The sequence below is a fragment of the Ammospiza caudacuta genome, chromosome 1 (genome assembly GCF_027887145.1).
Source record: "Ammospiza caudacuta isolate bAmmCau1 chromosome 1, bAmmCau1.pri, whole genome shotgun sequence".
In the NCBI taxonomy this organism is placed as follows: Eukaryota; Metazoa; Chordata; class Aves; order Passeriformes; family Passerellidae; genus Ammospiza; species Ammospiza caudacuta.
Window position 1 is genome coordinate 133,801,887 of NC_080593.1, and position 21,603 is coordinate 133,823,489.

Here is a 21,603-nt window from a genome sequence, read left to right on the forward strand (position 1 = left end):
CTTGTATCATATTTTGGGAGCTCTCAACACATCAATGTTCAGGCTCTCAGGCTTTAGGTTTGCTTACACAGGAGGATCATGTTATTTAATGCCTGATTGCATTAACTCTTGCAGAAGTTACTGAGATACTTTACAAGACCAGGACCTTGATATTGGAACAGTCAGAGGTTTTCACTTCACCATGGAGTCTGTGATTATAGTTGATTAAAATGCAGCTTCTACAGAATGGAAAACCAGCAGAACAGAGCACAGTGGCAAAGATATAAAGCTACATCTTCCACATACAGTTTTAAAGCTTTTAGCCCAGTGTTTATCCAAGCCTTGTTTCCTCCTCATTTTAATGCAGATTTTTGTCAGAAAAGTTATCTTTTTGTCTCCCCTGGCTTTTAAATATATACACATGCAATTTGATTGAATCCATCAGAACTCAACCCTTTGTCAGTAGGAAACAAAATCTCCCTGACTGATATAAACCTTCAACCAACCTATTCCCATAAATAAATTATCAGTATAGGTTTACTCTAGTGACATAAAAATACCAGAAGCCATAAATTGCTTTCTCATTCTGTCCTCTGACAATACAGTTTTTCAGTGAAGGTGTGTAGCAGCAGCAGGAGCAACCCAAGAATGGACATTGTCTAGCCAAATCATAATGTTTGTAAACAGATTATGGCAAGCAAAACTGTTATTTAGATGTTGCTCAATACTTCATTCTGTCTTTGCCTCTGCTTGTCTTCAAACCCATCAACTTCTTTTATTCATGCACTGTGGCAGTCTTTGTCAGCTCACGCTCAATCAGTGGCTTTTACCTCTGTTTCTTGGGCAGGGAAGTCTTTCTGGGCTACTGCAAGACTATTCCCTTGAAATGTACTATTTAGAGTATTTAGATTTTATGTAGGTCATTGGTTTTTTTCTTGGATTTTCAATTCAGAAGTATTTTGGAACTTCTTCTAATTTATCTCTATGAATTTAACTTTATGAATTCAAAGTCATCAAGCAGCTTTTATTAGGTAGGCAGTTTCACCTCATCCAACAAAACCTCCTCATATTTCTCAGTTTATCATCTTTACCTTTGAGAAAAAAACTATTTGGAAAGTCTCTTTAAAAGAATGTTTTTTTGTAGAAGGCAATCTAGGTACTTATAAATGTATTTTCAGTCTGAGAATGGTCAATATAATAAACAGTATATTTAACAGTAATTAGATCATTGACTTTAATAAGTTTTGCTAACAGACTAAAAGTAATGCTTGATTGTGCTTTGAACTTGAAGATTCTCTGGTTATGCCACGACCAAATGCAAGTCATCAGTGGATGTTCAATAAGGCTGGTTTACCTGTGGTGGATGTAGTTGTAGATCCTTACATTGCAAGTAATCTCCGCCCACATCAGAAAGAAGGAATTATATTTCTGTATGAATGTGTAATGGGAATGAGGTAAGGTAATAATTATCCTTGTAGCTTTTAATACCTATAATATTTTCCTGCCCATGTTTGAAATGTGACATCTTGGGAAGTGTTGAGCAATTTTTCAGTTAATTAATGTTAGTAATTTTCTCCCAAAAGCGGCTGCACAAGTTTTCTCTGACCTACATGTAGCATCATACTTGCCATGACTTTGCCAGATGTCATGAAAAGCTAGTGCACCAAAAGGCCTGTCATTTCTACATACCAAATTTTGTAAATACAGATATAATCAAAACCATGCTGAAAAACACTGTTTTCTGGGATTTATATTTCATAATTCAAAATTATTCATGTAATTTATAATTCTGGCATTTAGAATAAAAAAGATCTTATTTCAACCTGTTAAAAAGAAAATACAGCATTGTTTTCAAAAGAGTTTTCTCAAGTCATAGATTCTGTAAGATATTGGATAATTCTAGTTCCAGGTAGATTTAAACTTTAGTTTTAGAGGACTAATGAGTTACAGTAGAAAATGAGAATTTTCATTCTAAGATCTTCTAGTACCACTGAATAAAAACCTACAGGAGACATAATAAGTATAAATAGGTTCTTTATACTTCAGAAAACAATCACAGAAGCAAATCCCTGAAGCAGTTGTGGATAGTTGCAGATATGTCCTTTAAAATGATACCAGCACCTCGTTCCCTCTTACAGAGTGAGTGGCAGGTCTGGAGCTATTCTGGCTGATGAGATGGGCTTGGGCAAAACCCTGCAGTGCATTGCCCTTGTGTGGACTCTCCTGCGCCAGGGGCCCTACGGATGCAGACCTGTGCTAAAGCGAGCACTGGTGGTCACCCCTGGGAGTCTGGTGAAAAACTGGAAAAAAGAATTTCAGAAATGGTTGGGAAGTGAAAGGATCAAAGTCTTTACAGTTGATCAGGTAAGATTTATTTCCAAAAGTGGATTAGGTAATTTTTGGCTCAGAATATAGAAATTATGGGGTTTTTTGTCTTTTTTTTTTTTTTTTTTTAACTAGAGACAAAGCCTAGTAAATCTCTGTTAATATTAATTTGTAATACTTTATTTCTTCTTCAGATAATTGTCCATATGGGTATTTTGCTGTCAGTCACCAGTCATAACCCAAGCTCACATGTAGCATATGTCTGTCTCACCTTTCTTCTGGTTTCCCCTTTGGAGTTGTCAAAGGTGACATGCTCCTCCCTGTGCCTCTTCAGCTTAAGGAATTTTCTGTTATGTATCAAAGTGCACACCTTCCCTGTTTACATACCAAAGCCTCTACCTGTTTCTGTGGTAGTTGCTTTTGTTCTGTATTGAAAACTTCTAATTTGTTTTGGCTGCCTGTTTTGGGGTACTTCAGAAGGTTATTCCCTTTACTATCACAGTCAAGAGTTAGATCTCTGTTGGGATGATTTAAAGCCTCAAGAGTTACCAAGCCTAGAGTCTCAGTGTTAGGTAATGAGACTATCTCTTGTCTCTAGAAGAATGCAGACAAGTACAAATCTTATTAAGAAGCAGGATGATGCTGGTCCCTGTCCCCTCCTGTAGTGAAGCTGTTCTCGCTGCTATTAACATTCACAAGTTCCAGAAGTAGAGAGCTTGTAGTACCTTCATGGGTGCTTGCAACAAAGATGAAGATACTTATCTTCCAAAATTATTTTTTAATCTAATAATTTCATACAGGTAGACTGATGAAACAAATAGTACTTCATTCTAAAGGTTATCAATTTGTTACACCAACCAGATTTGCCTTTAGTTTCTTGAATTATCCTTAATGGAAGAATGAATATTGCAGGTGAAGCAGAAGTTTTCAATGGAAGTTTACTTCTTGGTAAACTATGCACAATTTTGTAACAATAATAATTTCTTTAAATTTGACTCATTATTGCCAAACTCCTGAAACTGTAGGTCTTCCACTGAAGACAATGCATGTATAATAGGTGCATTGTGCATAATTTGTTTTTCTCAGTAACTTGTTTCAAGTTGTGGAATTGAAGCAAACTGACTTGCCAGGAACTGTAATATAATATAGGGTGGGATGGGAGAAATGAAATTTCCTAAAAGAAATGGATACAAGGCAAAATATAATATGGCAACATTTTAACCTAAAAGGCTAGTTAGAGATAATGAAACGTTTTCTTGCAGTTCTTATGAATAATGTTGGGAGGAGAAAGCCTGAATGTGATGACAGTTACTATGACCCAAAATGACAGTAGCTTTCACTTTCTTCAAATTTAAATAACTTTAAAACTGTTACTCATCTCATTGGACCTATTTGACTGGGGACACTCAGCAGCTTTAACAGCTGTGTTCCCAAATAACACAGAATACACTGTCATGCAAAAGGAAGACACAATATGACTTGCCTGGGGTATAATGAGGTACTTCACAATAACTTACTGTCTATCTTCTCTGGAAAAACAGCAATTACCATGCTGTTATTTCTCCAGTATAACTTAAAGAAAGAGCTTGTCTCCAGCATTTTCTTCTGTTCTTGTCTATAAGGAATGCATTCAAAGAACTGCTAGACTTTTTAAAATGTTTTCCTCACTTTCACACTGAAATGCCATAACCTAATCCTAACCCTTCAGTAACAGACTTTTTAACACACCATGATATTATCTTTTAAAATGTGATTGCAGTTTAATTATGTTAATATGCAAATACCATGTGGAGAACATTGCTTTTAAAAGGAAGGTATCTCCACAAAGGTTGCTTTTAGGTCTTGTTAATTCCTATTTTAAGCATTTGCAATGTGTTTGAGAGAATAATTCCTTTATCTGTCTGCAGAGTATCACTTCCTACTGGAGTTGTTCTGATTTGGTTTTGAAGTCAGAATATCTGGAAAAATAATTAATTACAGGTTTGCATTGCTTTATGATTCAGCATTTTTGAATTCACACTTTACCAGCTACATTGGATTTGAACTAGTGCAAAGAAAGGCCTGTTCAAAGAGGAAGTCTGGGACATTATGGACCTCTAATACTGATTGATAATTGCTCCATATGTGGCTCCAGGCAGCTCACTTAAATCTGTCAAGTCACTTTGGGTAATTGTTAAAATGGAGGCTATAATATAGACATATTCTGCAGCCAGTTAAGAGTATGAATTAATTACTTGAAATTAGCTTGTAAATTTATTTTAATTTTTCATCTTTCAACCACTGCTGTTGTTACATACAGTAGGAAATACATTATATTTGACTGCAGGAGGCTTGTAAGGGACTCTCCTGCTTTTTTTTTTTTTTTTAAAGAGTTCAAACTCCTCTGCATACTTGATATTTTTCCAGGGGAGGGATGTTGGTGGCTGTTCCTCAGTGCCTCAGGCCACTTTCCCCATCTCAGCTCACAGCCTGAAAGTGTACAAAAAGAAAATGGTTTCTGAATGCTGGGCATCTTCTGGTGCTTGACCATGCCAGGAGAAGTCCAGAGAGGCATTGCCTCTGTCTTCAAGGCTGCAATGTGGAGCCTGTATACTGGGCTGGGACAACATTGGGTCTTCCCTACAGGGCTCCTCTGTGTCTCTGTTCCTGTGTTGGGAAATTTTCTGCTTCTGTTTTGAAAACAGCAGTAAAAATACAACAAGAAAACAGGCAGTTAAGTACAGTCCTGGAAACAACAGGAATGCTCAAGTCCAGTCCCAAACACCTGGAAAAATGGGTGCATGTCCTTGTTACCTGGTCCTTACTACTCCTTCCTTCCTCTGATGTGCTGGGCCTCCTTGTGAGCAGCATGTGGGCTGATCTGCTGCACGGTACTTTGTGAGATTAATGTGCTGGATTCATCCCATGGATTCATCTGAATCACCTGCTAGGAGGCTCTAAAGGTTGTGATAATTAAGTTGTGCTGCTTTTACAATGTATTACACCATCTGGCTCCAGACTTAGTTGTCTGTGTTTGGTAACTGATCTTGTTTGGAAATAAAAAAACCTTCTAAGGCTCTAGACTGATTTGTTTTCACAATTAGAGAGGTTGCAGCTTGTCAGCTGCACCCATAGCCTGCTTAGTTAGTGAACACCTTTAGGACATAGGAAGAAGCATTCAGAAAATTAGCATCTGGAGCCAAGTGGAAAGGTAAGGGACATGCCCACAGGAGATTTTTGATTTTTCCAGTTTTATGCATAATTGCAAGACAGGTAGACAATGCTAGTACATTTACAAGTCTGCACAGAAATACAGCTGTTTCTTTTTTGGAGGAAGCTCTCTGTGCCATTACAGTGACTATTTAGTGTGTGCATTTCCTTTAATAGACAGGAAAATTCTTGGTGTCTTTTGAAGGAAAAGGGCTTGAGGGGTATATAAGAGAGGGGATGGTTGCAGTCATTTTCTGACCAATAATACAGAGATTAGAAATCTATCAGTAGACAGACATGTTTTCTGGGGCTCATTATGGACTCTTTATTTTCTGAATACCAGGGTGACCTTACCTGTTGGCCAACCCATCAATGTTAAGGGCTAGTAACAAAGTTAATCAGAGAATAATCGTGAAATATCCCATTGAAATGGACCTCAAGGATCATGCAGTCCAACCTTTCTTGGCAAAAGCACTGTCTGGACAAGATGGCCCAGCATCCTGTCCGGACAAATCTCCACCACTCCCCCTGGGGAGATTATTTCAGTGGCTGGTGATTCTCATTCTGAAACATTCTTCTCATGTGCAATTGGAACTTCCTCAGGAGCAACCTTGTACCCATTATCCCTTGTCTTTTCCATGTGACTTCTTGTAAAAAGGGTCTCCATTTTCACTTTAAATAGTGGAACATGGTGATAAGGTCTCCCCTAAGTCCTCTTTTCTCAAATGAACAAACCCAGTTTTCTCAGCCTTTTCCCCTGTCACAGGCTTCACAGTTTGTGGCTCTTCTCTGAACTCTCTCCAGCCTGTCCACATCTTTTCTGCACAGCAGGGACCAAAACTGAGCACAGCATTCCAGTGTGGCCCGATGAGCTCTAAGCAGAGTGGGACAATGACTTCTGGATCTCTGCTGGTGATGCCCTTGTGGATGCAGCCCAGCACCCCGTTGGCTCTCTGTGCCAGCACAGCACTGTTTGCTCATGCTGCTCTGATTGTCCACCTGGATCCCCAGATCCCTTTCCACAGAGATGCTCCCCAGCTGGGTGGATGCCAGCCCTATGGTGCTGCACACCTGGGTTATGTTTTCCCAGGTGCAAGACCTGATGATTGCCCTTGCTGGACTTCATCAGATTCTTGTTAGCCACTCTCCAGCCTATCCAAATCTTCCTGCAGGGTGGCTCTCTCTTCCAAAGCATCCACTTTCCCACTCAGTTTGGTGTTGCTGGGAAACTTCATCATGGCGCACTTGATCCCATCTTCCCAATCACTTTCTGAGGATATTAAGCAGAGCTGGGCCTGACACCAATCCCAGGGGACCCCACTCGTGCCACGCTGCCCATTTGAGGAGGAGCCATTGACCAGCACCCGCTGGGTGCTGCCTCTCAGCCAGTTCCCACCGCCACATGGAGCATCCATCCACACCACAGCCCATCTGCTTTTCAGAGGGAGGCTGTGGGAAACCATTCTGAAGCCTTGGAGAAATCCAGGAGGCAATGTCCACCCAGCCCACACCAACCAAGCAGCTTGCTTTGTCACAGAGGGTGACCAGGTTTGTCAAGCTCAGTTTGTCCTTGCTGAGTTTATGTTGGCTTTTCTCAACTCCTTGCTTCTTCTGACAATCCCCATGAAGATTCATTCCATAACTTTAGAAGTTCCTCCTTTAAACCCTACTTGTAGATGGGATTTAAACCCCTTTAAACCCTACTTGTAGATGTCCAGTCCTCTGGCACATCCCCTGCTCTTCTTTGACTTCTCCAGAAGTTATGCATTGGCCTTGCAATTATGTCAGTCAGCTCTCTTAATACCCCTGGGCAATGTCAGGCCCATTAATCCATAGGGGTCAAGCTCATGTAAGAGCTCACCCCCACCTTCCTTCACTGACCCTGGTGGGTCTGTAATTAGCCTGGATTTTTGTTCCCAGGGATGGGGGCCCAGCAGTGCCGGTGAAGACAGAGGTAAAGAAGGTGCTGTGACTAATTCATCTCCTGTTTATTGGTGGGCCAATATTTTCCTTCTGTTTCTGCTTCTTTTTTACGTACTTGGAGAGCTATTTCTTGCAGTTCTCAACATCTCTGGCTAAATTAATTTCTAGCTGAGCTTTTGCTTTTCTGTCTGCATCTCTGCAGGCCCTGGCAATGCCCTTGTAGATCTCAACAGGTATTTATCCACATTTCCATCGCTGGTGCTTTTTGCTTTTGATTTTGATTCAGAAGCTCTCAGTTAAGCCAAGGGGTCTCTTGCTCCATCTGTTTCCCTTATCTTTAAAGGGGATGAACTATTTTCACGCTTCCAGAAGAGCATCCTTGAAAAAATCCCAGCACTTGGGAGTTCCTTTGACCTCCATGAAAGCTCCCTGCAGAATCCCTCCCACCTGAGCTCCAAGCAAGCTGAACTTTGCTCTTCTATGTCCTGAGACCTAGAACCAATTCAGTAGGTTAAATAATACCAATAGGATATAATATTCAATAATATAAAATTAAATTAAAATCTACAAAAGGAATTCTGGTAGACTGTGGTAATTTCCTACTGGACATTACAGGCTGAGATCCAAAGTGAATGTACCAGGAGCTACCTGTGGCCCTTCATTATCTTGGCTTTAATTATTCATTTGAAGCTTACCCAAATGCCAGCAGTGGAAAGCTATTACAAGAACTCTGTGCTTTTCACCTTCATGGTAATGTATCTCAGAGGATTTAAAGGCTTAAAAGAATAATAAATTTTCTTTTAATGAGGTGGTAAAATTCTAAATTGCTGTATCAGATCTCTTTCGCAAATTAGGAAAGAATCAATAATCTGAAGTCATGTAGGAGACAGTAAATACCTTGTGTCATGTGAGAAGAAATTTCTGTAATTACTGTATTTTTAAGGAATGTGATGATTTTTAAGGGAGTGATCTCCAATGTAATAGTTGTATAATGTATTTTCCTTTATGCCTGCAGGACCACAAAGTAGAAGAATTCATCAGTTCTCCACTTTATTCTGTTATGATAATCAGTTACGAGATGCTGTTGCGATCTTTGGATCAAATTCAGGCTGTAGAATTTAACCTCCTGATCTGTGATGAGGGACATCGGCTGAAAAACAGCACTATTAAGACAACTACAGCCCTTACTAGTCTGTCTTGTGAGAGGAGAATTATCCTTACTGGTTAGTATCTATAGTTATTTTCAGTATTTTTTTATGTTGATAGTGCTGGGTTGGGGTAAAAGAAAAGCATGAGATCAGTTGAAATTTTGGCAATGGGAATTAAATGAAGAAATCTCAGGTGTTTAAAAACAGGTTATTTCCAATTGTTTTTACATAAATATGTCAGTCTTCAGGGGCAAGCAAGGAGCCTTAGATCTTCTGTAAGGGAATTGGGACTCTGCACTCAATGTTTTCCTTTGTAGTTATTTAATTAAATTTATTTAGAATTTGATTCTTTAAATTCCTTTGTCAGAACAATTATATCTGCAGTCTGTTTAGTTAGGAGTACAGTATCTTGTTATTCATGGTAAAGTTTTAGATCAATTCAGGACTCTGAGTCATTCACACAGAAATAAAACATCTGTTTTCAGGATACATTGTCAATATTGACCCCTGCATTCAATGTACTTCCATCAGTTTAAAGTAAAAATAACCAATTGCAGAATTTTTTTTTTCTCTTTCAAGGTACTCCAATCCAAAATGACTTGCAAGAATTTTATGCATTAATAGAGTTTGTGAATCCAGGAATACTTGGTTCTTTATCCACGTATAGAAAGATATATGAGGAACCAATTGTCAGATCTAGAGAACCTTCAGCAACAGAGGTATTTGGTTAAAAAATCAGTTCTAGAAGAAAATTCATGGTAAAATGAAATTTGTATTCTATGGAGCAAAGTGAAGCTCAGGACTACTAATAGTAGCTGAAGCTTTTCACCTTCCTATTGACATGAAGTCACTTATTTTTCAAAGGGAGCAGAAGGAGAACACACATGTTCAAATCACCTCATTTCAGCTGCCTATTAATTATCAGACAACAACATTCCCCAAAAGGCCATGTGCATTGCCATGTGACAATACTTTATCCATTCTTAGCTTCTCCACACCACTGCAAAGTCTGCATGCTTTCACTGCATCTTGAGAATAGAATTCTAGAATATAATTCAAGCCTTGGATGTCATCTGGGACATTATTTTCCTTTGTTTAAGACTTTAGAAACCAGATGTAGAATTAATGCAGTGGTAGTAATTGGAGAAGAATTGGTCATTACAGTGGATGTCAGAAAATGGTATCATACTTTTAAAAGGTTGTTTAAATACCTAATTAAAATCATACAGAAGATTGTTCTGATGAAATGCAAGATTCTAATTAATTTTGTACTTTATTCTTTTAGGAGGAAAAGGAATTAGGAGAAAAAAGAGCAGCAGAACTCACACGCCTCACTGGACTCTTTATTCTAAGAAGAACACAGGAGGTTATTAACAAATTTCTGCCCCCCAAAAAGGAGAGCATAATCTTCTGCCGACCCACAGCGCTGCAGCTTGAATTGTATCGAAAACTGCTTAGTTCTCGTGTCATTACATCCTGTCTGCAAGGCAGGCTGGAAAACACTCCCCACCTGATATGTATAGGAGCTCTGAAAAAACTTTGCAATCATCCATGTCTTCTGTTTAAAGCTATAAAGGTATCTATTTGCACGGGGGTGTGTGTTTGCAATTAGTCATTTCAGCAGACACGTGTCACTAAAACTGTTATCAATGTGCATGTTGCTTAAGGTCATTTTCATACTCTCACATACAGCTTGCCCTAGGAAGTCTGCTTTCAAAAGCACAAGTGTTAGGAAATCTGAATGTGCTCAGGAAGAGTATCTCACCAGTTTCCTATTGCCTTATGCTGTTTTCTGTTTCTTAATGTATTTTCCATCTTAACCTTGTCTCTGAATATCTGTAAAAATACATATAAATGTGAATTTTACAAAGAGCACTGTTAACTAGGGATTACTAGTCTAGATTACTAGTATTACTAGTATGTCTGCTGGTTTCTCTGAAAGCTCCCTGTCCACATGATATTTTCACTTTTTCAAGCTTAATGATCCTGGGAGCTGCAGGCTCAAGATGTCAGTGGTACTAGATGCCCCCATTACCACTTGTCCTAGGGTTGTACATAAAAAAATGTTTTTATTCCCATAGACAAATAGTATGATAATTAGAACTTGGTAATAGTAACTTCAATGGCCACTAGCTAAAGTCCAAGTAAGGTGGGTGGAAATGTAAATCTTTCTTTAAAGATGTAATATGCACAGTGCAGTATCCCTCTAGCTTTCAATGCTGCCAAGTAAAGTTCATTACCTTTACTTCATAGTATAAGCATTAGAAACCTTTCATATGCAAAAACACAAGCCTTTATTAAATATAGGGATGGAGAGGACTGTATGTGCAAATAATTTATTGCCATTGTGGTTTTGGCATTTGAGTGGTCTTTTTCCTCCCTGTGAAACATTGATTTTCTAAGTACAGCAAAATATTACCTGTGTTTCTACTATTTTATTGGTTTTGTTTGCCAGCTTTTCTTCTTTTCTAGTATTAATTACAGTATTTTCCCAAACAGAGTGAATGATTGGGAAGTTTCATAATAATTATGGGATTTAGAAAGAATACGCTATGTATTGATTTCCTCCTCACTCCCAAGGTTTAGATATATCTTTACTGTGGAAATACATTTGTATGGTTGTTTAAGTAGAAAACTTGTACACATTTTTCAGTTCCAAATACCTCAACTTTCTCCTTAGCTTCAAACAATGTCTTAGATTAGAGAATGTAAACTAATATAAGCTGTAAGTATTTTAAAACTTTACTTTCAATCTTGTGTTGGAAGGTTGTCATGCTCACATAATACATTGCTTTGTGGCAGCTTTTTATGCCTCCTTTTGTCTTTGTGATAAAAATATAGCAATCTTAAAAATTTATGTTAGAGGGGATCTGGAATTTTAATCCTTTTCTTTTCAACAGGAAAAAAGCTGTGATCCTATGTCTGAGGAATACGATGAGTCCAGCCTCTATGAAGGTGTAATAGATGTCTTCCCACAAGATTATACTTCAGACACTTTCTGTGAAACTGATTCAGGAAAATTGCAGGTGCTGGTGAAGCTGTTGGCAGCAATCCATGAGCTCAACTCTTCTGAAAGGCAAGTGTGAAAGAAAGGTACAAGGGAGGTAATGGGAGTGACCTTCTGGATATTGATTTGCTTTTCAAATGCATGGGGGTATAACATTCAAATTAAAGGTATTGCAGCTGTTTGCAGGGGTGCCAAATTAATTTAAACCTTGCAGTCCTGGCTTTCTTGTTAAATTGTGAATTCAGAACTTATAGGTGACATAATTTTTAAAGATGGTCTTCATATTTTTTCCAGATAGTGATACTTCTATTTTTTACACTGTAAAGCAAGTAAGATGGTTTGCTACAGCCCTTGTGCTGCACCCTGTACTTGCAGAGGCTTTCCAGTTCTTTGTATCTTCATGAGAAGATGTGTTAATCCATGAAATTGCACTGAAATATTTTCATTGCTAGATTATAAGTTATTTCCTCTTTAATCACGCTTAACTGCTCACTGCTTGCTGTCTTTTCTAAAGTTCAGGGCAAACATTCTCCACAGATAAACTTGCCCAGCAACCACTTATTTCCTCTGTGGTAAATGCCACTGACTTGTAGGAAAACTTCTGGCTATCATGGAGTAATAGGATGCACATGATTAATTTCTGTGCAATTGCTGATTTGTGGGAATCTCACATGATATAGTGTCCCAGGATAATTTTTTATGGATTCATTCCTTAAAGCCCAACTGTTCCAAAAGTATTTAACTTTTAACTTTTATTTCAAGTGATGTTTGAGTAGGACACACTGTAATTCAGTAGTGGGAAGTAAGAGCAGATCTCTTGACACTGATGGAATGGAATCTGAAGATACTTTCTTTTCACAAATCAGAAAGTTGAGCCTGTTGCTGGAGTTTATGTACTTAGCATCCCTTGAAACCAGTGACAGCTGAATATCTAAAAGTACTGGCCTTAGTTTGTGTAGGTCAGTGAAACCAGGAGTGTCAGTAAAACCTGCATCAGGTACTCTTTAGCAGTACTTTAGGGGCTGCTGATTTGAGGCATTACTTTATGCCTTAAAGTTTTGTTGCATTAATACAGTGCAGCTCATGTTTATTTTTCTTTGGTTTCTCTGTTTTCGTTGGTACTGAATAGTTTTTGCAATATACAAACTCAATTCTAGTCCTAATCTGAAGTTTATCTTCTATTTTTGAGTGCAGACAAAGATGTGACTGTTAATGTTGATTGACGAAAAAATAAGTCTTGCAAAGCTTTTACAAACAGATCATGGATGTAGTTCAGCTGTAAAGTGTAATAATAAAAATATTCTAAAACACTTCTAATATGTTAATATTTTAATTTTCCCCTGAAATTATTTGTCTATTCAGAACTTGTTTTTAATCAAAATTATTTAAAAAAATAATAAAATATATCATTACTTTTAAAAAAATGAAATATATTGCATTTAATTTAGATGACTAAAGACCTCCAAGTGAGATCTGGCAGAAAATGCCCTGTTCTTTCACTTATGGCTTATATTCAAAAGATATTTGTCTACTTAGTAGAATCATCCTCAATATTTGGGAGGATAGAAATGCTGGATTTTCAAACCTTTGAAACCTAATTAGACAAAATTTCAGAGAAAATAGACCAACATAGCTTGGGCCATTACTGTAAGGGATCAGACCTTTCACTAGTCATCCCTGTTCTTTTCAGCCATAAAATGTAGGAAAGTCTCTGTGCTGTCCTACTCGACTTTCATTATGATTTTTGTTAGAATTTTCTGAGGTTTTCTGTAGGAATTCATAGTAGCTTTTTCAGTAAGTAGAGTTTTATATATACATTTTTTATTAGCTCCTACAACATCCTCTGCAAATGCTGTCTTAACAACAGTTATTTTGTATAAACAGATTTAAAAAAAAAATCTATCTTTGTGATTGGTTCTGAATGTTGCAATCTGTATTATGCCATATTCTGTTGCAAAAGGAGACATTAATTATTTAACACTTGAATGCTTGACTGTAAGTATAAAGCATCCAGATCTGGTATGTGCTTTTAATTAACTGGAAATGTTTTATATTGTAGAAAGTAAAACTAACCCTGAGTTGATGTGGAATTTTTCACCTTAATTTTATTTTCTTCTATGTGTTCAGTGATTTGTTGTTGGACTTTAATTTTATCAAGGTCTGTGTTGATGACTTTGTTTTACTGTTTGACAGAGTTGTGTTGGTATCCAATTACACTCAGACATTAAATGTATTACAAGATGTATGCAAACATTATGGATACTCCTATACCAGACTGGATGGCCATACTCCTGTCTCCCAGAGACAACATATTGTGGATGCTTTCAATAGCAAATTCAGCCCAGCTTTCATCTTTTTGCTAAGTTCAAAGGCTGGTGGAGTGGGACTGAACCTGGTTGGAGCATCTCATTTGATCCTGTATGATATTGACTGGAATCCAGCTACAGATATTCAGGTCTGGTAACAACTGTGTACATGTGGGTTGGGATGGGCATCAAATGAATTCTTGACTGATTTTGAATTGCCTGACTTTACATGTCTTACTGCTACCAATTATCACATTGTGTCTGGACAAGTACAACAATGAGGGAAAACTCTTCCTGAGAAGAAAAGAAGAAATATTTCTCTGTCATATTATATATACTGGGATCAGTAGAAGCCCTCTTGCAGTAAAAAATAAAAAGATTAAATTCTAGTTTCTTCAGAGGAGTGAGTCACGTATCCTCTTTGTCTCTTGATGTCTTTTTATCTGGAGAGTTGCTGTGTTTCTAAAAAGAAAAGGAAAATGGGATTAGATTGCATGGCAAATGTTGCTGTTGATTTGCAATCCCTGAGAAAAAGGGAGAGACTCTGATCACAATTGCAAGAATGAGAAAATCACATGGCAGTGATGCCAAAAGAAAGAAAAGAAAGCCAATGCTGTGCTATTCTTGTAAAGGCACTGTTGGCCTCAAGGGATTATTTAGTTGGCATAAGAGTCTTCAGTTAAAATAGTCCTTAAAAATAACAATTAAAGAAATCTTTTTATGAACTCAATAAGAAACTTTTTATTGTAGAGTAATGCTGTGTCCTTAATACCTGAAATAAGCCCTTGCTCCTCTTCCCAGGGTGAATTAGTACCCTCATGTGGTCACTTGTCTTGTTGCTTGAAAAAGTCTGGTAAATCAGACAAAATTGCTACAGGTTGCCAGAGACTGCAAGCCTGTTGTGTGTGTTTGTACTGAGGATGTAGGTGTAACCCATCTTTAAAAAAAGATCATATAGCAGTACTCAGTTTCACATTTTGTTTGTTTAAGAAATAAAAGAGGTGCAAACAATAATTTTTAGAATTTCAATAGAAATGTAAAAGTAACTTTTAAAAGCATATTGTGGAAAAAAACAATTTTGAAGATGGGGAGAATGATCAGTATTCCTGAAATATTAAATAGTTGTTAATGCTTGGAAAACAAATATGAAGAGGGGATTTCTTTCAGGAAATAATTGAAACACCCACTTTCCTACTTTAGTGTACAGAAAGGAAGAGAAGCATAAATGGCAGAAAGTAAAATATATTTTCAAAACTGTTTACAATTAATACTAGAAAACTTATAGAAACAATCACAGACAACTATTGGGGAATGCATTATCCAGGCAACATCTCTTTGAAGAAGTGGGCAGAACTGGTAATTCAGTCAGTGAAGGCTACAAGCTTTAGTGAAGTATCCCTGTAGAGCAGGCTGTTAATGCTCTTCATCTTCTTGCTTTCCTCAGGCAATGGCTAGAGTGTGGAGAGATGGTCAGAAACATGCTGTCCACATCTACAGGCTGCTAACCACAGGTCAGAGATGGTGCTCAACTTACCCAGAGTGGGACAGATGTTGACATTTTGTCCATAAAATAAAGAGAGGAAATGGTTTTGGAAATAATTTGTTCTTTAAAAATATATATTATTAGTTCTTTAAAAATGTATATTTGTTCTGAGTTCAGTTAAGATGCAGAGATCACACTGATTCACTTGCCTTTGCTTTGCTTTTTCTGAAATAACTGAAAATAGTGATTTAGCATTTCCTGTGTATATTGTTATCAAGAAATGGATTTGACTTCTTTGTAAATACTGGTCAAAAATTATCCCAATTTATCCGTTTTTCTTTTCAATACAGGTTCAATAGAAGAAAAGATTTATCAAAGACAGATCAGCAAACAAGACCTTTCTGGGGCAGTTGTAGACCTTTCCAAGACATCTGAGCACACCCATTTTTCTATTGAAGAGCTTAAAAATCTCTTTACTTTACACGAAGATTCCAGCTGTGTTACTCATGACTTGCTTGAGTGTGACTGTATGGGAAAGGTTGACCATCAAAGTGAGTTTGTTTTTCATTATCTCTGGCCACTGCTGTGGAATCCATTCTTTATATATAGTCTGTCTCTGGAGAAAACTTTGATTCTCAGTAAAAGAGGATTGAAATAATGAGGTTCATTATGGAATCTTCCACACACTGGCTGATTTATCTAATCCATAGGAGTCCCTCATAAAAGGAGGAGAAGATTAATTTCTTGCAGTAACAACCAGTTCATTTGTCATGCAAGTAGCAAATATTCACATCTATCCTTTCTGTAGGGACCTGTCTCCTGTTCTGGCATATCAAAGCTGTTTTCATACTTTGCTCTGTACAGGTATATAGGTTTAAGTTGAAAACAGGATTTAAAAAAATAAATGATCATAAGTTATGTTTGCATGTTAACCATTTTTGTTTTTATAGCTCATCTAGTCTCTTAAAGGAAAGAGTGTCTATTGCCTTGGTGTGTTTCTCTTTTGGGGTGTGAAATATCCATGTACACTATTTGCATGAGTGATAGTGTGGTACCAATACTGATGTCTTCTAAATGCACACAGAAACCTCAATAAAAAGAGCTCAAGAAATGGGTACAAGAGTGTGTATTCTCAATAGATAGGGACAGGAAAAGAAGTAATGCAGACCCAGCACTTTTTTCCTTGAAGGTTTGCATGTTCCCAGGTAATAGGTTAGACTTGTACTTCTTTCTCATCTCATTCTAACCAAAATGAGGAAGACTTGGCTAGTGACAGCACAGGGCTTCTGTAGACATAAGAATTTGATTTTCTCCTTTATTTTTGCTCCATATGCTGATTTAATCATCTTTGTATCTTTCTTTAATGATTGAAAAATTAGACCTTCTGTTTCTTCATAAGTGATTTTCTAAATTTATCATCCTCCATTTAAGTACTATTACAGGATCTGTGTGGGAAAGGCACCTTCTGAGTTAAATGTTGGCCACATTTTCCCAGTGGCATGGAGTGAGGCATGTGTGGCTCCTGGATTGCAGAAATCCAGAGAAATTTTGTGTTGCTACTCTGATGAACACTGGTGCTTGCAATTTTATTTAGCAGCTTGCAATTGTCTTAACATCTTGAATTCTTGTCTTATGCTTTGAACATACTTTGGTTTCATCAATTAAATCACAACATTGGCCTCTTGGGTTCTGTGACTTTTTCAAGGGTAGTTCCTGTTCCCAGTGAACAAAACCTTTTGGCAATAAATCAAGGAAAATCCTGAAGGCCATTATTAGTCTTAAGGGGTGGTAATGATAGTGTGAGGGGAAGGTTTGACTTCCTTAAGAGCAGAGGACAAGCTGGCTCATTGTCTCCCTAGTCAAATTGTTCTGAGTCGTGGCATTCTGTTTGATCACCCCAGAATGCAGCTACCACTAGCTGGTCTCTTTGCCTTTCCTAAGAACAAAAAACTCAAATTACTGCATCAAGAACCAGATTCCAGGTTACTGGGGATAGATTCTGCTATACAGAAAAGTCAAGAATTTCCAATGATTTGTCTCCTCCATTTCTAGCAAGTTTGATTCAAAAGATGAACTAAAGAGGAGCCAAACAATATAATGCAGGTCTCACAGCCATCATCTCCTGTGGTCCATTCACACTAGGGTCATCTTTAGGAAACTATAGGGGTCTTGAGAGAAGGATATTTCCTGTGCATGGATCATGCAGATGGGTTGCTTGCTATTCTGCTGCCCTTCACATCAGCTACAAAGCTACAAGCCTGTTGTTTTACCTGATCATAGTGTGCTTTAGGAGTTAGGAAGGCAGAATCTGCAAATGCATCTATTCTAAATTTTCATCTGGCCAGTAAAAAAATGTATTTCAAGTCTACTTCAAACATCATATGTCAGTCAAAAGGAAAGTTTTGTGTTTATGAATCTTTATGGGCTCTCAGAAACTTAAAAATACCAGGAATAGTCTGAGTCATGCTGCTCATATCACTGGTGTTTCCTAACGAGCACATAATACTGCTATGAAAAGATTTGATGACAAGTTTTAAACCAGTAACAGTATTGATGCAATTTTTTTCCATACAAAATTATTTCTTCATTTATCCCATGCATCAGGTGAATCATAAAGCCATCAATGTGTGACGTGCACTGCAATGACCTGATACTATTTGGGGCTTTAGGATCCTCTCTTAAAAGTGAATTAATCTCTTTTCCTTACTGTGATATACATTATTGTGTATATTGAACAACTTGGCATAATCTGGATGTACAGACTGTACAGATCTAGTGTGCTGAGTCAATGAAACAGCTACTAAAATTATTCTTAGCTGGCTGGAGTGATTCCTCTGGGAAGAAATTGAAGCTATCATGAATTTTGCTGCAACATACAGCTAGATTCAGATTTACCCAAAGAATGAGAGCAGGCCAAATGTCACAGAATTAGGAAGACAGGGGAAGGGAAGTTGGCAAATAAGATATTCCTTTCCCATCCATGTGTAAAAGGATTTGTCTTTATGCTAGCATGTGGTAATTTTGATAACCTTGATCACTGAGCAAGAAGCAGCCTTCCCTCTCTTACTGTGGATATATGTTTGGATTTTGTTGGTACAGAATGATTATATGTGCTGTTCTATTTTCTCTTGTTTGTTATCACCAGCTGTCTTATTGATTCAGACCGAAATTTTCTGCCTTAGTTTTCTCTGATTAGTCTACTGCATCATTTTTTCAGATACTTCCTCAGAAAAGCCTCCCGTATCTAGAAGCTGCCAGCTTGAACAAAACCATGGGAAGCCTAATTCAAAGAAGCCACTTTCCATGTCACAGCTGATGCAATGGAAGCATTTCTCTGGGCAACATCAGACTCTTGCTGATCCTTTCCTTGAAAGGATAAAAGAAAATGTTTCTTTCATTTTCCAGAATGTAACCAATCCTACTTCCCCACCTAATAAAACCTGAGTGTCTTTTTCTGCATCCTCCTTGTCATATAGGCCTTGTAAACAACTGATGTGCAGTTACCTATTGGTTTTTTGCCCAGTTCTGTTTTGTGTGTTTCTCGTGAGGTTTCTGGGTAAATGTGATTCCTGGTGTTTATACAAAGTTACAGTTATTACTAAGTTAATCATACCTGCTGTAATTATAATACAGATTTTTAAAACCGACTTTGCTTTCCAGTATTTTGTTCCTCTGATATCATATATGCACATTGATTTTTATGCACATTACTACTGTAAGTCTACTTTGATTTAGAGTTTTCATTTGATCATAATAATTTATTGCTTGTAAAGCTGGCAACTCTTCAGCCAAATTTTATAAATTAGGCAATGCTATATACATGTATATAAGGAGACTGGTTGGATTTTGTTATAACAATGTTGTGTCTCTATAAATGCAGCTTCATAACAAGGTAGATTTTTTTTTTCTGTTGAATTTACAATTTAATGAAATTCAGAGCAATAGTCACTAATGTCCAAAATTCTGAGGGCATGGCTTGATACTGTGTCAAAATATTTTTAAATTCTCCTATTGTTTTTACTTAGGAAAATAAACTATTTCTCAGACATACATAGTACAGGATTATCTTCATTTTGTTAGCTCCTTTTAAGAATGTGTTTTGTCAGACTGAAGTACTGAGCATTTTTATACTTTATTTTATAATGACTGTATTACCCCTCTTTGAAGACATAAACATTCAAAATCAGTTTGTAGCTTTTAAGTACTTTGAAATGCCCACAAGAGCAGAAGAATGGATAATTTTCAGAAATACTGCAAACTTACAGAATTTGAAGGACCCTGAGCAAGAAGAGAGCTCCATTGTCATAATCCTGCATTGTGTTTGATATGATGATATATGGTATATGAGGCAACAGAGCCTAAGTGCCCAACCAAATTTCAGAAGCATTTAAAATTATTCTCTGTGTTACTGTTAGTACTGCCTCTTTCCCTAGACTGGCATTGAATTCACAGCCCATCCTAACCCACAATCAGACATTCTCCTTGCATTTTGATGCAGTTTTGGAACTTGAAAGCCATGTGCACTGACCTCTACTTGCCATCCATATTTATTTCAGAGGGTTTTTTGAGTTTCCTTCCACTCTAATGAAGGTTGGCACCTGGAAGTAATGAAGACCAAAATGAGATAATGATTGAGAAAGTCCTAAATTCTGAACGTATTGTGTTCTTGGTAATAATTAGAATTATGCTAATAGGTAGAGTTTAAATAACATTTTAGGCTGGCTGCTAAAGAGCTCATTGTTCACCCTGTGAGTGTTGGTGGGGTGGCCACACTTATCCAGCTGCTGTGGTGCCCATTTGCTGTCAGACAAAGTTCACACAGATTATTTTGCTTAGCAAGGACAAGGTTTGCAGCTCTGGAACTCAAGGTGGAGATTCCAGGCACTCTGTATAATGATAGTTATTGTAATTAATAATTATCTGAGACTGATGATACTTAGATCTGTGCTGCCCATAAATCTCTGTAAGTTCTCTCCTGTCCCTGTCTGCAGGAGCACGTGCTGACCTTCTCTGCTGATGCTGTCACAGTAAGTAATGCTGCTTTGAGGTCAAGAAGGCCAAAGCAGCCCATGCAAACACGCTCAATGCCAGTCACAGCCTCAGTACAATTCCCTGTCTGTGCCCAGCTGTGCCAAGCTGCCCCAGACCTCTGGTGTTGTAGTGTGTTCTGTTAGTTTGTTTAATTGCTCCCCCATTTTCTGTATTGCTCCCCCATTTTCTGTAATGGTTCTGCCCTCCCAGTTTTTCCCGCCTTAGCTTTGTCAGCTATTATGTTCCCATGGCAACTCCCGCCATGGTATTGTCTGTCATTTGGTTACTTTGGTTACCCCCGCCACAGTTATGTCAATCCTCTCTGTTATATGATTTCCCCTCCCCTCTGTTTCCTTATATGTAAATTTGTTCTCCTCCCTGGGCCCAGTCAATCACTCCCCACCCCTCCTAGTTTGCCAGAATCTTCTGTGCTTAGGGAGACTTGATTGGCTGTGGCTCCGGGGTCCCGCCTTTACATTGTTTCTATTGGGTTTTTCCTCATGTCAGTTATCCTAAGTTCACTCCCCTACCTTCCCCTATTGGTCCTTTGTAAACCCCTCCCTGAGATCCCTCCTCCCTTTTTAACCCTGATTCACCCTTTGTTCAGGGACGCATGCTGGTAGACATGTTAGATTCAACACCTGGGTGTCTGTCACTCCCTGGTCCTACAATAAATCTGACAAGTCCCCAGTGAGTGTCCAGACTCTTTACTCTCATCAGCCAGCAGCGATTCCGTCCGCTGTGAGCACAGCCCGAAGCCTTCTGACGCCGAGGGGTGCTCACACATTTGCAGCTGGGTGTTTGGCCGCCCTCCTGCCAGCCGGACACCTGACTTTAAGGCCACGCCTCGCTGCACTCTGGCAGTGGCAGCTGCAAGGTGATGCTCAGGCAACAGCTCCTCCTGCATCACTCTGTGCGTCACTGCCAGCCAGGTGTGTGTCCCCCTTCACCTGTCACGGCTGCCGGGCATGGGGGAAGTGTGCATGTGCTTCTTGGTGTGTGGGTGAGACAATACCATCCCAGTAACAGGTTACAGCACATGGCATTACACGTGATGCAGACTAAAAATCTGATTCAGAAATTTTATTTATCCTGAAAAATTATGTTTCTCACTGGAAGAATACATTGTGGAAAAGATAGGAAGTATGAATACAGACTCTAATTTATTGTGCCATCTGTGATTCTCTCACAGTAGTCTGCAACAGCCTTCAT

General features: G+C 38.1%; 1 protein-coding gene across 2 annotated transcripts in view; it reads left to right on the top strand.

The window, feature by feature from the left end:
• The window catches only part of RAD54B (RAD54 homolog B), a 63,392-nt gene extending 44,072 nt beyond the window's left edge, over window positions 1-19,320 (top strand). For both annotated transcript variants that reach the window (XM_058805181.1, XM_058805191.1), the window contains 10 exons: window positions 1,271-1,433; window positions 2,118-2,343; window positions 8,432-8,639; window positions 9,144-9,283; window positions 9,850-10,140; window positions 11,465-11,640; window positions 13,765-14,026; window positions 15,322-15,388; window positions 15,711-15,911; window positions 18,578-19,320. In XM_058805181.1, coding sequence (XP_058661164.1) covers window positions 1,271-1,433; window positions 2,118-2,343; window positions 8,432-8,639; window positions 9,144-9,283; window positions 9,850-10,140; window positions 11,465-11,640; window positions 13,765-14,026; window positions 15,322-15,388; window positions 15,711-15,911; window positions 18,578-18,804 — 1,961 coding nt within the window. In that variant the 3' untranslated portion in view covers window positions 18,805-19,320. The remainder of the gene's footprint in view (window positions 1-1,270; window positions 1,434-2,117; window positions 2,344-8,431; window positions 8,640-9,143; window positions 9,284-9,849; window positions 10,141-11,464; window positions 11,641-13,764; window positions 14,027-15,321; window positions 15,389-15,710; window positions 15,912-18,577) is intronic.
• The last annotated feature ends 2,283 nt before the right edge of the window (window positions 19,321-21,603 follow it).